Consider the following 15,388-nt stretch of genomic DNA (forward strand, 5'->3'; position numbering starts at 1 on the left):
ATGCTCTGCTAACACATCTGTCATTATAGACTCTGAAATTTTCCCAATAACAGACGTTAATCAACCAGTCTACAGTTACTTGTTCTTTGTCTCGGATGCTTTTTTTGCTGAATCGGCAGTTTTTCAATCCACTGGGACTTTTCCAGAATTTAAGGATTCTCCAGTAATTTCTGCTTTTGTTTCATATTCACAGAAGTCTCTTATTCACCCACCCTTCTCTCCATTATTGGTGGCCATGCTTTCTGCTACCGAAGCCCCAGAATTCATTCCACTTAAATCCTTTCAACTCCTCACCATGCTTTTCATTATCCTTCCTAAATGTTATGGGCTTCAGCTCAGCATCCTTTTTTCTCAGTCAATGTGATATGTCTTGGGATGTTTTTTTCCCAGTTAAAAAGTGCTATATGAATACGAATTGTTGGATTAATTCAAGCTACCAGCTGGCACAGGCTGACCAAATTCACCATGCAAGATCACAAGGTAGTGCTACAGTGGAGAGGATTATTATGTATGTACGTGAAGATTTTAACAACCAAACAGGTGTATAATCCAGTGCCTATAAACAGACATGGATAACTTGCATGATGCCTACTGGGAGACATAGTGAAATGTGGAACAATACTACATCCACCCGCTGTTGTAGGAATGTACACTGAAATTTCAAGCATTTATTTTTTTGGCTTCATATGCAATACATGGAGGGAGAAAAAGTCACACATACATCTTTTTACATTACAAGGAAAGAAACATCCCATGACTTTCTGCTTTAAGGAATTGAATAGCACGCTTAATCTGAAAATTAAATTAATGGCACATGATGCTTGTCTACAGATAATTTTGTTCGAGGTTCTTGAGACTGCATGGCCCACCGTTACAGAGAACTGGAACACACCCAATATCTTGGTTCTGTGTACATGGAGTGAAGGATTCCATTTCTTTTATGCAATCAATTTCCTTTATTTTTCAACTTTTTAATAAATAATACTATAAAATGTTCAGGAAGCATACTGAAATGAGATATAAAAACACTACAAGGTCTTGTTTTCATTATATAACTGCATTTGAATATACAAGTAACATTCTGTTAAAATAGGTCACGTATATGTTCAGAAACCATATAACACTAGCAGGTAAAAGAAAAAGTCTGTTATTTCTTTAGTTAACTTTAGGATGATAAGTGACACCGAAGCAGACAGTCGCAAAATAATGCAATTACACAAGCAGTAAATTAAGGCAGCTGTTTTCTTCATTCTAGAAAAGAAACACTAGGAAGGAGAAAGATAATGTTGTTCAATGTAAATTGAAAAGTTTGCCAACAGACTAAAGAGTATCTCTGCGCACCAAGAAAGGCAAGACCCACAGCGCTCGCAGAATTTGTCTTTCTTCCTTGCAGACATTTAATTGGAAATCTGTGCTTTATCCTTTTGACTTTAAGGTTAAATTTAATATTAACAGTGCAAGGTATTCTGATGTGGCATTTTTGGCAGTTATCAATGAAGAAACTAAGAATTCATAACATGCCTTATTTTACATGAATTTACTCCCCATATCACAGGTTAATAAAATTCCTGGATGAAAAAAAATTGCTGATTTTAATCTGTATTTTTCTATACAGTATATCCATGTATACAATATCTGTATAGAAGTGTATATCAGAATATAAAGTACATATAACAGGCTTTGAAATTTGGTCTTTCAGCTTTATATTCAAACACTGCATCCATGAAAAAACTCCAACTCTGCTGCTTTAATAAGATTCCCGCTTTAGTTTAACACGGTGGTTACTGTTTGAAAATAAAATCAGAAAGTGCTGGCGAAACTCAGCAGGTCTCGCAGCTGCTGAGTTCAACCAGCACATTCTGATTTATTTCGCATCTCCAGCACCTGCAGCACTTTGCTCTCATTTTAGTGCCTGACTTAATTTTCCTATGCTAAAAGTCAAATTCCAAGGCTAGTATGTACATGTACAAAGTGGTACAATTTTCCTCTATGCATTAGCAGCCACTGGCGTGTGACGAGCTGAATAAAAGATTTTTCTTTCATTTCACATGCGAAGAAATAATTTTGATGTCTCCTAACAGTGTAAAGTGGGTAATGTCGGATTAGCCACTCATTATACACCAAAAGCTGTGAGAGATGGCCAATCTCATATCACAACTTACACAATTGCCAAAAATTTTAGTTATAATTCTATGTCTATTGTATATATCGATATGTTCAGTGAAAATGCAAAGATATTGTATAAAAGTCTTAAAATATCTATAATTGCAAATGCTTTCAAGGGAATGAAAAGATGGGAATGTTATTTATATATATAATTAAGGTCTGAGAGAATAGGTTATATCTCTGCCTGAATGGATTTCCTGTTTTTCTAGACTGTTTTCCAGTTTTTCATGCATCTTTTCCAGCCATTAATCTACGTGTGTGTGTGTGTGTGTGTGTGTGTGTGTGTGTGTGTGTGTGTGTGTGTGTGTGTGTTTTTGTTAAAGAGTTGTTCAGAGTTTTCAATCAGGAGTCTGGCTACTTTTTAAAAGAACCAAGTTCGGAATTTAAAGCCAGTAATTTGGGACTGAAATGAAAATTGGTATCTAATAATATAGCCTATTGGGCAGGCGGGTTGGGTGGATTGTCTTCCGCATCCAATATGGCCCTTAGTTGAGGGGCCAAGAACCAGGCAAAACTAACAATTTTGAGTGGGAATGCCACATAGGGGAGTCAATGGTGTAGTGGTATTATCACTAGATTGTTAATCTAGAGACTCAGATAATGTTCTGGGGACCCGGGTTCAAATCCTGCCATGCCAGATGGTGGAATTTGAATTCAACAAAATATCTGACCATGAAGCCATTGCTGATTGTTGGGAAAGCCCATCTGGTTCACAAATGTCCTTTAGGGAAGGAAACTATCATTGTTACTGGTCTGTCCTACATATGATGCCAATCCCACAACAATGGTTGATTCTTAACGGCCTTCAGGGCAATTAGGGATGGGCAATAAATGCTGCCTAGCCAGTGAGGCCCTCATCCTGTGAAAGAATAAAGAAAAACTTAGGTCCAATTTTAGGAGTATTTTAATAATTCACACAGTTGTGCACCTTTGGCATTCTCTACCAGTGAGAAACTCAGTCTTTTAACCATGTTTAAGGTAGATATTGATAGGTTTCTGATTACCAGGAGTGAACAGAGCTATAGGGACTGGAAGAGTAAAAGGCATTGAAATGTGAAATCATCCATGATTGGACTGAATGATGGGGCAGTCTAGGTGGGATGAATGGTCTTCTCCTTCTCCCAATTTCCTCGAAACAGAGTTAAACAGTTTATCGTTTTCAAACTGTGTCTGATCTTAACTGAGCTGATTTCCTCAACTGAACCCTCAATACAACTGAAACATGCACAAGTTTTGTGTACCCTTTTGCTCAAATATAATCACTTTGATCAGCATTAGGAGACACTCACAATGTTACACTGTTGAGAATCCCATGCAGGTAATGTTTCATTCAACCTCTGTACGTATACAAAAGTAACGCAGTTGCATTGAGAAGAATGGTTCAACTGTCTACCTTATGGAACCTCAGGGGTTGTTTGGGGTCGGGGGAGGGTGGAATTGTTGGTGGTGGTGGTGTGATGTCAGGAAGCCATACGGGATGATTTTCTAAGCTCAAATCCCACAGGTACTTTCAGATATATACAAACAATGACTTTCTGAACACTCAAGTAATGTGTAGCCTACTTTCCTCCTTTTGTGCTCTCAATCATGAGGTTTGCTATTGGAAGTGACAGTAATACCTTTTATATGTGCAGATGGCAGGAGCACAAAAATCAGGAAATTCCACGTTCCGATGTGTGATTTTCCAATCCTTAACTGTCCCCGGTTAGCATATGGGCAGGAGTAGGTTACAGAAAACAAATAGGAGTGGACCATTTATCAAGGAAGCAGATGACTTAATTCAGGTCCTAACTGTATATTCCCATCTTGAGCAATAAACCTCAACTTTCTAGTCTACTAACAATCTATCTAATTCAGTTTTTCAATAAATTCGGTGACAGTCTGACTGCTTTCCTGGGAAGACAGTTCCGCTAATGAACCTTGGACACGAAAATAATTCATCTCATCTGCCTTAAAAGGTAGACCTCTTATTCTTGAACAGGGTTCCCTAGATCTATACTTCCACAAAGGATGAATCATCTTCCCAATATCCATACACTATATGTGGGAAACTTATGATTGTGAGGGGTAAGGACAGGGTGAATAGAAAGCAGCTGCTCCATGTTAGTTGAAAGGGCAATAACAAGGGGGTATAATTTTAAGTTGGAAGACAGGAGATTTAGAGAAGATTTGAGGAAATCCGCTTTGACCCAGATGATGGTGGGAGGCAGGAATGCACTGCCTGGGAGGGTAGTTGAGGCAGGTAACCTTTTAAAAGTGCTTGGATGATTACTCGAAATGGCATGGTATTCAAGGCTATGGGCCTAGTGATGGAAAGTGGTACTAAAATAGATTTTGTGTAACTTTGGTGGTATAGACTTGATGGGTCAAAGGGCCTCTTCTGTACTGTATGATAATATGATCTTCTTTCAATAATATCACCACACATTCTTTTAAACTCCAAAAGGCTGTTGGCCTTTTCTTAAAAGATAAATCCTTCAACCCAGAAACTGAGCCAAATGAACTTTCTCTGAATTGCATCTAGCACAATTTGTTCATTTTTTAAATATGGATATGAAAACTGCATACAGTACTCCAAATGTGGTCTCACCATGGCCCTCCACAGCTTCAGTGAAACTTCCCTATTTTTATATGTAATTCCCCTTGCGAGAGATGTCAACATTCTATTTGCTTTCCCAATTGCCTGTGGAATTTGCACACTAACTTTGTGTATTTCATATGCCGAGATAGACAGATCCCAATGTACCACTGGATTCTGAAATCTTTCAGGTCTATCAGGTCTGGCAGTAAGTGTGGAGAGAAAGATAAATGTTCAATGCCCCTTCAGAGCAATCTTTTAAAAATATTCTGTCAAAGTGGACAAGTTCACATATTTCCGCATTATACTTCATCTGCCAAATTCTTGCCCACTTACATAATCTCTCTGTACTTATAGATGTATGGCAACATATCATTGGAGGTTTGAAACACCCCAGAGAATTGCAAACATTGTGGTGAAGTATCTGTGTTCTGTTTTTATTGGACTAATACATGGATTTATGTCTTTGCAATTTCAATACAGTTGTTTAATAGCTATACTAAATAAGCTAATAACTGTGTTGTAGCAGCATTGGGAACAATTCACAGAACCACATTGATCATCGTATATGGCTCAGAGCCTAAAATAAATTCCCCGTCAGCTGGTCAGATGACATCAAGAACCAAGGGAACTAGCTCATATGAGGTGTAGGAGGGGTGAGCAATGCTGCATGTTTTCCAAAACATTCGTGATTAATTTTTGCCTAAAGATTTTTAATATTGTGCACATTCGTTCATTTAACTGTTAATATCAAATTAATCTGCATAACCAGCAGGGAGCAGGAAGTGGCAGAGTTTGACTGGAGTGTGTCACTGGGCTGGAGTGAGGCAGTCTTCCAGCAGAATTTCGCAATGACATTCAAAAAGATAGCACGTGCATTTGCATGGGCAGGGGTTTGCTGAACAGGAAACAGACAGTGAAGGTAAATGAGTCATTTTCAAGTTGACAAACTAACTAGTGGAATCAGCATTGGGCCTCAAGTATTTATTGTCTGTATCAATGATTAGGATTGTGCTAAATATACAAATATGTTAATTATATAAGGATACAGAGGAAAGTGTGTTGTGAGGGGTTTACAAAGAGTCTGCACAGGGATTTAGATAAAGTGGCAAACAATTAGCAGATGGAGTAAAATGAGGGAAATCAGAGATTGTTCAGGAAGAATAGAAAAGCAGTCTATTACTTAAGAGAGAAGCATAATTTGAAAGGGATATGGGTATCCTTGCTCATGGTCACATAATGTTAGCATGCTGGAACAGCAAGTAATCAGCAAAGCTAATGGAATTTTTTTTTCTTTATTCATTCTCATTGCTGGCCAGGCAGCATTTATTTCCCATCCCTAGTTGCCCAGAGGGCAGTTAACAGTCAACCAAATTGCCGTGGGTCTGGGGTCGCATGTAGGCTAGACCAGGTAAGGATGGTAGTTTTCTTCCCTAAAAGACATTAGTGAACCAGATGGGATTTTTCGACAATTGAAAATGGGTTCACAGTCATCATTGGATTCTCAATTCCAGATATTTTATTGAATTCAAGTTCCACTAATCTGCCATGGCAGGATTCAAACCTAGGTCCCCAAAGCATTATCTGGGTGTCTGGATTAATAGTCCAGCAATAATACCACTAGGCCATTGCCTCCCCACTATACACTACAATACAGTAAACAAAGGTAGAAAGTGTTGGAAAAAAACTCATAAATGTTCAGTGACCCTTCAGAACTGAAAGCTGAGAAGTGGTAATATTTATGCTGATGACCGATGAGGGACTGAGGGAAAGGGGAAGGGGCTGGGGGTGCATGTGAGACCAATAGGTGTAGACAATGACCAGAGTTAGAGAGAGAGAGAGAGAGAGAGAGGGAGAAAGAGAGGGGCAGGCAGAGAGAAAAAAAGGGAAACAGACAAAAAGATTGCTGATAGGAGTAAATGCTCAATGTGTGCTAACAAGAAGTGTAAATATTTGAAAATGAGTTGGCTGTGCAGGGAACAACCCTTGCAGAACAGGACCTGAGGGTGTGATAGTGGAAGATGGAAAAGTGTGTTTGCACTCTGAAATTGTTAAACTCAATATTGAGTCCTGAGTTGTAAGATACCTGTGGAAGATGAGGAATCCTTCCTGGAGTACTGCAGCATGTTTGAGACAGAAATGCTTGCTAGGGAACATCCTGATGTGTTGAAGTCGCAGGCAATGGGAAGCTCGGGGTCATTTTTACAGATAGAGTGAAAGGTTCCATGAAGTGGTCACCCAGTCTGAGTTTCTTCTCCCCACTGTGGAGAAGGCCACATTGTGAGCAGCAAATACAATCAACTAGATTGAATGAAATGCAAGTAAATAGCTATTTCACCTGAAAGGTGTTTCTGGGTCCATGGACAATGAGAAGGGTGGAAGTAAATGGACAAGGGTTACACCTTCTGCAATTGCATGGGAATATGCCATGGGGTGTACAGAGGTGTTGCAAGTGGAGGAGTAATGAACCAGGGTGTCCCAGAGTGAAAACTGACAAGAGAGGGGAGGGGAGGGGAATATGTGTCTGCTGATGGCATCATGCTGGAGGTTATAGAAATGATGATTTATGATCCTTTGGATGCAGGTGCAAGTGGAATGGAAAGTGAGGAAAGGGAACCCTATTGCCGTTGTGGGAGAGAAGGGAATGGTGAGGACAGAGTGCAGTTGAGGGCCCTGTCAACCACGGTAGCTGGAAATCCTCAGTTGAGAAAAAAGCTGAATGTGTCTGCGACCCACTGAAGATAGCATCAACAGAACAGATGCGACAGAGGCTGGAAGATTGGAATGGGGTCCTTATAGGAAGCACCGTGTGTGTACGTATAATTGAGGTAACTGTGGAGTTAGTGAATTTGTAGTGGATATTGGTGGTTAGCCTATTCTCAGAGAATGGAAACAGAGATGTCAGGAAACAGAGGGTAGGAGTCAGAGGTGGATGAGGTGGAGGGAAGATTGGAAATTGGAAGCAAAGGCCATGTGAGTACTCACAGCCACATCTTTGATCTGAAGTGAGAGGAAACTTTATTTTTGTTTCAGATCTCCAACATCTGTAGTTCTTTGTTTTATTTTTGGAATACAATAAAGTTCGGTGCTGATGCATTCCCAGAGAATGTTGCAGTTGGTCATTTTTATGAATGGTGAAGGTGGCAGTTGACATGCAGAGTGTAGGATTTTACTCTCCCTCACACTCTATCCCCTTTCCACAAATTAGTGAAGTTGTGTTTTAGCTAAACAAGGCATTGTTGAGGTCACATTTTAAATTACTTTGTAAAGATCTGGTCTCCTTGCTGAAGGAGGGAGATACTTTCATTGGAAGCAGTTCAGAGAAAGCTCACCAGGCTGATCTCAGGAATGAAGGGGTTGTTTCATGAGGAAAAGTTGGTTCAGGTTGGGCCAATGCTCAATAGAATTTAGGAGCATGAAGAATGATTTTGTTGAAGCATACATTCTGAAGATGCTTGAAGGGTGGATGCGGAGAGATGTTCAATATTCAGAACATTGAAGAATAACACTCAGGAAATATAGAACTTGGAATCACAGCATCAAAATAAGAAGTCTCTCATTTAAGATGGAGATGAGGGGGAATATTTGTCTTTTACAGTAACAGAAGACTTATAATTCTCTTCCAGAGAGAGTAGAGGGAGCTGGACCAGTGGCTGATGGCTGAGTTAGACAGGTTCGTGATCAACAAGGCAGTGAAAGTTTACAGGGGACAGGAAGAAAAATAGAATTGAGGCCACAATCTGATCAGCCACAACCTTACTGAGCAGCAGGTCAGGCTTTAAGTTAGAATGGCTTACCCTATTTTCTGTGATTTATGATGAGACAGTGATGCACTGATTTACCCAGGGCAAACATCCCTGCAGCTATCCATTAGAGGGCAGTAATGTTTATATGGTGGAAGGATTTGAGCGCTGTCAAACGGCAAAAGCATTAGAACCACTGAGTCATCACTAGCCGTATACCCCAAGACCACAAACTGTTTTTAGCCAACATTTAATGGTAAATTTTAGTGGAGTTAAGTGGCTTTTTTTAATCATACCGTGAGCATAGTTAGCTTTTCTTGCCTATCCCCAATATCCCTTGACTGCAGTTAATGGTCAACCATATTACTGTGGGGCTGGAGTCACATGTAGGTCAAACCAGGTAATGATGGCAAGTTTCTGTTCCTGAGAGGACATCAGGGAACCGAAATAACAGTGTGGAGCTGGATGAACACAGCAGGCCAAGCAGCATCTTAGGACCACAAAAGCTGACGTTTTGGGCCTAGACCCTTCATCAGATTTTTTTTGAACTGCAAGTCACGATAGTTTCACAGATGCCTACCATCCCGGAAGCGTGTTTTCTATTTCAGATTGTTTTATTCTTGAGCCAGGTAAGGAGGGGTTGGGGGACGCATGAGCCTATATGGAGTGCCTTAAAACCAAACTTGTACATCTTTGACATCTCAGAATGTAATGGATTAGTAACGCACCTTGTCTTGGGACTCGGATGGATGGAAAAATGTAAATCATAACACTGTACTGCCCACTGATGCACAACCCATTGACATAACACACTGATAATGAAAGAAAGAGTTTCTCTCAATTGCAAAGTATTATATTTGGAGTTAAGATACTGCATTGTATTTAATCCCCATTCAAGAATATATTACTGGTGCATTCTGTATGACCACAGCAACAAACCCAGGTCTAGATCACACTCATTCTCTCATGTCTTAATCCCACGTTTTCAGTCTAAAGGAGTGAAACTGAGGTGATGCGTAGGTACAAAATGGGAGACAAAAGATTGGAAGCTTGATCTACATCTGCCCAATAACCACACACTGAGCTGGGTGTAAACCTGGTTGTCAATTTGCTGTTGCCCATTTTTCAATACTGAACGAAACTGTTATCAATTCCCAACATGCCTAAGTTTATAAACAATCAACGCAATCTGGGGGAAGAAACATACAAACTGAAGTAAAGCAAATATTTTGTTTAATCCAGAAATTCTAACAGTTCGATACAGTTGTGTATGTAACAAAAGCAAGGAAACTGAGGCAGTACAATGACTAAGCAAAAAGCATCCCTGGTATCTGGCATCTGTAGGATTCTGTCTGTGACATACTTGCAGGAAGCAACATACAGCAATTCGACTTTGTTGGAGTGAGTTGGAAAGTGAGGGAAATTTATGTTGCAGCCAGGCTGAAATCAAATTCAGAAAATAAATGCAGATAAAGCAAATTTTCCCATTGCTATTAGGACAGAAATAACAATATATGTCTAATCCCATCTAAAACCAGATGTATTAATTTTAGGCAGTCTAATCAAGCAATCCCCTGGTCGGATACAACACAGTTTGACAGAGTAAAGCTCCTTCTTCATCAACCTGAAGCACAAGTTTAGTTTGCACACCAATCCGTGATCTCTCACAGGTTAGGATTTTCATCCAATCGGCCTGAATTCAACGGCTCAAATTTCCTTGGGATGGCTGTCTTAAGAATGGTCGGCATAACATTGGCAGAAATTGCAATATCGGGGATTCTGCTGAAGTCTTTTCTGGTCAGGCACCAAAGACAGACATGCTGATTGAGCAAGGGACCCTGCAAGGAAGTGGTCAATGCAAGTCTCAGCGTGACATAGTGTGACAATGCAGCCAGAACCTTCTGGTCACTTCAATTCTTTTAAAACCGCCACACGTCATTGGGAAGGTCCTTTCCTTCAAAATCTTTTGTTTTTGGCTCTCGTCTGCAAATTAAGCACCGATGTATGTGTCCAGAATTGGTACTTATATCTCATTCACCAGACAGTAATTAACTCACAGTTGGTTTAGTGAACTTGTAATGCAGAGCCCCAGGCTCATATTCTGGGGACACAGACTTGAATCCCATCACAGTAGCTAGTAACCATTGTCAATTGTTTTAAAAACCCAGCTGGTTCACTAATGTCCTTTAGGGAAGGAAATCTACCAGTCTCACCTGGCTGACCACGAGTGACTCCAGACTCACAGCAATGTGGTTAATTCTTAAGTGTCCTCTGGACAATTATAGATGGGCAATAAATGCCGGCCAATGTCATGAATCCATACGTGAGTTAGAAAAAACGTAGCTTTTCTCTGGGTCTCAGTTTGGGTATGGGCATCTTCGGGAGTGAACAATAAAGATAAAGGGGTTAGGGGAAAGGGGTCGGGACCGATACAACAATTGTAAACCCTCACCTCATATAAGGCTGAGAGACCAAGGGTGGTGTTTATTCCTGAAAATAAGCTACATGTTATATACATCTCGTCTCCGACACTCCACTGCCAGCTTCATATTTCAGCACCAAATCTCGGACTCAACAATTTCCAATTTGGAGACAGACTTCACATTAGCACTTAGAACTGAGAGAGACAGAAAAATTGGCTTTGTATTTCTTTCTCTCTCGCGAATCAGTGGGACCTGTGGCATTTCTGTGCACAACTGCAAGCCACTGGCCCGTCTGCAGTCTGAAGCAAAATGCCTGAGAGAAATGTGGGGAGAATTTGTAATGGGGGGGGGGGGGGGGTAAGGTAGCTAACAGCTCAGCTTTGTTTTTGTTCCCTTTAAACTTTCTGTCACCCGACCCTATGACATCAGCAGGCTGCAACCAGTTGCTAGGCAGCTGTAATATTTCTGAAAAGTTACACCAGGAAAAATAAAACCTACTTGCTGGATTGGTGCTTAGGAAAAAAAATACAAAAAAGAGATGGATAAACATGTAATAATTAGGTTCAAATAAAAGTATTAAAAAGTGAATTATACATCCATGAAACAAAACTTACTGAAAGGATCATTATTTACTTACAGAGCTCAGATTACATCACCCCCTTCCCCTCCCCAAAGCATCATGGTCTGGTCTCAAATGGCACAGGAGATGGCATCTGCCAGGGAACGGAAAGAGGCTGTGCCAGCTCTCTGCTGCGCAGTATGCAACGACTCTATGAGATCCAGACACTAAAGTGCCTGCAGTGCTTTGCGATTCCAGCTCGTGTTAACATTACTGGCTTAACTAGACCGCAAGGGGAGGAAGTGGGGGAGTTGTAAAGATGTCATACCGCTGTAGATGACTACAATTAAAACAAAAAAAACATTTGATATGGTATCATATTTATCTGATTTTTAAAAAAGGAAATTACATGAAACATCGAAACAAACTGATTGCACAACATAAGTCACCATGCAAAATGACACACCTACATCAAGACGCCCATAGTCTTTCAGGGCAAAGCCCGCACTAGTCCGTGTGGGCAGCACTGTGCACTCGGGGCTGGGCCTATTGTAGTGCAGACAAGTATATCCTACCCTGTTTCCTCCACCAGCATCCGCGGATTCAATTGCACATTTCTCTTTTAAACTCAAAAAAGGAGAAAGCAAACGGAGGAGTAACGATAACGACAAAATGATACGAGAGGCTCATTCTCACACTACTTTTGCAGTTACTTTGTCCTGTAGTCACGCTGTTCTTCGTACAGGGCGCTGTGTACATTTGGGGGGGGGTTGGAGGAGTTGAGGGGCTGGGGGGCAAGAGGATAAGTCTGTCTCTCACCAACTTCCTCCAACACTGCAAGAATGCTCAGGGCTTCAGATTTCACTGAGGCCTACCAATTCGTCCTCCACCGATGACATTTCGCCTTTCAGGGGGAACTTTAGTCCTCAAGCCTTCTGCCTTTTCGTTAAAGGAGACCAGAAGGGCCGGAGACGGGAAGAGAATCTAAACAGTTCGCCCAGAGTATACTGAACAGGGCAGCTCAGCTTTCCTTTGGCAACGTAGTGAACAGCCACAGTAAATTTAAGACGGAGGAAAAGAAAGTGTAGCTTTCCTACAATGAACGAAAATGGAAATGAATGTCCATTTAACACTGAGAAAGGTGGTTTCGTGGGTGGGAAAAGAAAGAACAAAAAGCTAGACACAGCAGCCAACAGAGTGCTAGGAAACTGACCGAGGGATCTACACCTAGCTTAGAGAAGACAAAAGTTAGTCAATTTAACAACTGCTTCGTTTCGGTTCAGTTAAAACATTTTTTTTAACATTACAAAGTGCCTTGTTCCACTCCCTAAACGGGGATCGAACCTCTGACCAGGAGGTGAGTTCACCACCTCACCTTCTCACACACAGCTGCCAGTTCTAATCCCAGGTCAGTCACGGGAGGGGAAAAAAAGGTTAAATAATTAAACACTCAAAGGGGGAAAAATATACCTAAAATTGGTCAGTGCATCTTTTGAGAGAAGACAGTGTGTGTCTGTGTGGTTTTTTTTGGGGGGGTGAAAAGACTTAAGAAACAAAAGCAGGTCTCTCAAAGTAAGTAAGTGAAATTGCCAGTAGGACCATAGGTGTAGGGAGAGGTCACAAGAACATAAAGGAGGGATTGGGGTAGAGTAGGACTGCCAAACGTTTCTGTTGATAGCTGTAGACGCACTAGTGGGACAGTGGGACATGGAGGAGACGCTGGAGTCAGTTCTGTCCTAGGCGGAGTTGTTCCAGATGGTTTCTTTCAGCTCTGAACACTGAAAGTAGTGCCGTTTGCGGTGGGAGGTCACCTGGCTGCTCATCCCCTGCCGGTCCGGCCGGCTGCCGGCTGCCGGCGTCTTGGTGGACGGGAAGTTGACTGCACTGCTCCATTTCTCCAGGCTGCTCAGCGGATTGTCAACCGAGATTCCTGGAGAGGGGAAAAGAACGCAACGGTGGGTAAATCAGCCCCGCCTCTTTATTTTCCCCTGGTTCAGCTAAAGGTAGAGCATGGCCCTGCTGTCTGTCCGTCCCTTCAACTCAATCTTCAGAGGAGAAGCAGAAATTAAGACCGCAGGAGGGTATTTAACTCTGCTTGGTCTCCCAACCTGTACCTCCCCCCTCCGTAATTCGAAGTGTTTTTCACACACATACAAAAATCTCAACGTTGAAATGAACAGAATAAATACCGCAGCTTTTTATAACTGGTGTGCGGGCAGATTGAGGAACCACAAGAGGAAGGTGGATCAGTAGGAAATTGGAAAGGGATAGACTGGATTTAAAAAAAATAGTAGTTTTATGGCAAACCTGTATCACAGGTGGAGGCCATTCAGCCCATCATTTTCCTGCAAAGCAAAAAACGCTGGCACAGACTTGTTGTGCTGACCAGGCTGTGTCTGCGTCCTAAGTATGAAGCAATTCCATGAAATGGTTTAAAAAGATGTTACCAGAGGACCTGAGTGAAGTGACTTTGAATTGAGATGAGCAGACCGTAGAGGCACAATGTGTCAGAGTCACACAGCCCACTTGCTCAAGTACATGAGTATCTTTCCCATCCGTTCCAAATCAGAGGGAGGAACCTATCATTCATTCAAACTTGCATCTGATAAACTACAAATTAATCTGCGATACTGGTACAAGTAAGAAGTTTAACATTTTATGCCGAAATACTGAACAAAAATAATACATGTGCAGATTCATGCATGCCTCAATGTCCCACTCTATAATACTCACCATTGGAAATCTAAAGAAAGAAATGTTTGACAGAAGAACATGCACATATTTCAACAATACCAAAAAAAAGAATCAAGTGTGAAGATAATTAACAACAATTTTCCCAAGCCAGTTTTAAAAACATTAAATATTTCACATATTACAGCATATTAATGCCTTACCTTTTTATTTGAGCTTGGGACATAGGGAATACTGAAGTTGCAGTATTCCTTGCCCCATCCTGGTTGCCTTGAGACAACCACATAATGTGGGATTGATGCCATATGTAGTCCCAGTAGGAGTGGCAAATTTCCTTCCCAAAAGTGCACTCATTAACCAGTTGTGTTTTTACAATAATGCAGTAGGTTTTGCATTTCTTTCTGGTGTGACAAATTACTAGATATCAATTCCATAATTTGTCATGGTGGTATTTGAACAAACAACTTCTGTGTTGCCAGCACAGTACTGTAATGACCATGCTGTCATGTCTGAGACTCACTTTGCTGAAGATCAATAAAAGTAGATTGTGCCACCTATGTATTAATCCTCATTTACTAAGTTTCAATACTGATAGTACAAAGCTTATTTTGAGAGCAGATTACTTGTCTTCAGGCGCAGAAAGTATTTTCCAAAGTTTATCTAACATGATGCAATAGAATACTGGAAACCTGAAAGAATGAAATACAGAATGAGAAATGTCCTTTCACCCGATCCAGTCACAGTCCTCTACAGACTGTAACCATTCAGCCCCACCTCTGTAATTCTCAGAATGAAGATGTTCTCTGATCCCAACAGCCATCAAATTAAACTCCTGGATCTGGATTGGTGCAGGCTTGGAGGGCCAAAAGGCCTGTTTCTGTGCTGTAATTTTCTTTGAATATTCATGTATTCCCCTATCTCCACTATTCAATATTCCTTCTGAGGGTCCAACAGGACTGAGTGTTGTTCCATGCAGTATTTGATCAACAGTGTCCTCATTCTGTTCCCTCTTCTAATAAATTTATAAGTGCTGCTTGTAAATGTATTTATTAATTCATTAAAGCCAATGCAGTGAGGTAAACATCACACCAAATAATCAGACAGATTCATTTTAATGGGATTAATTGACACTACCAACTGGGAGCCACATTTCAGTTGCTCTGGGAAAATCTGTTGTAAAAATACATGAAAATAAATGTGGATACTGTAGTGATTGTAACAGAGTCAG

The 15,388-nt window shown here is 40.9% G+C and overlaps 1 protein-coding gene across 10 annotated transcripts in view; it reads right to left on the minus strand.

Annotated features, from left to right (window-relative positions):
- Nucleotides 1–658: 658 nt before the first annotated feature.
- sobpa (sine oculis binding protein homolog (Drosophila) a) overlaps nucleotides 659–15,388 on the minus strand; it is a 338,847-nt gene continuing 324,117 nt past the window's right edge. For 7 of the 10 annotated variants that reach the window (XM_059645243.1, XM_059645246.1, XM_059645244.1 and 4 more), the window contains one exon: nucleotides 659–9,927. In XM_059645243.1, the coding sequence (XP_059501226.1) occupies nucleotides 9,635–9,927 (293 nt within the window). In that variant the 3' untranslated portion in view covers nucleotides 659–9,634. Of the gene's footprint in view, nucleotides 9,928–12,924; nucleotides 13,400–15,388 lie in introns of those variants that run through there. The other 3 variants (XM_048530431.2, XM_048530428.2, XM_059645241.1) reach the window with 2 other exon arrangements.

Source organism: Stegostoma tigrinum, chromosome 4 (assembly GCF_030684315.1).
Source record: "Stegostoma tigrinum isolate sSteTig4 chromosome 4, sSteTig4.hap1, whole genome shotgun sequence".
Classification (NCBI taxonomy): Eukaryota; Metazoa; Chordata; class Chondrichthyes; order Orectolobiformes; family Stegostomatidae; genus Stegostoma; species Stegostoma tigrinum.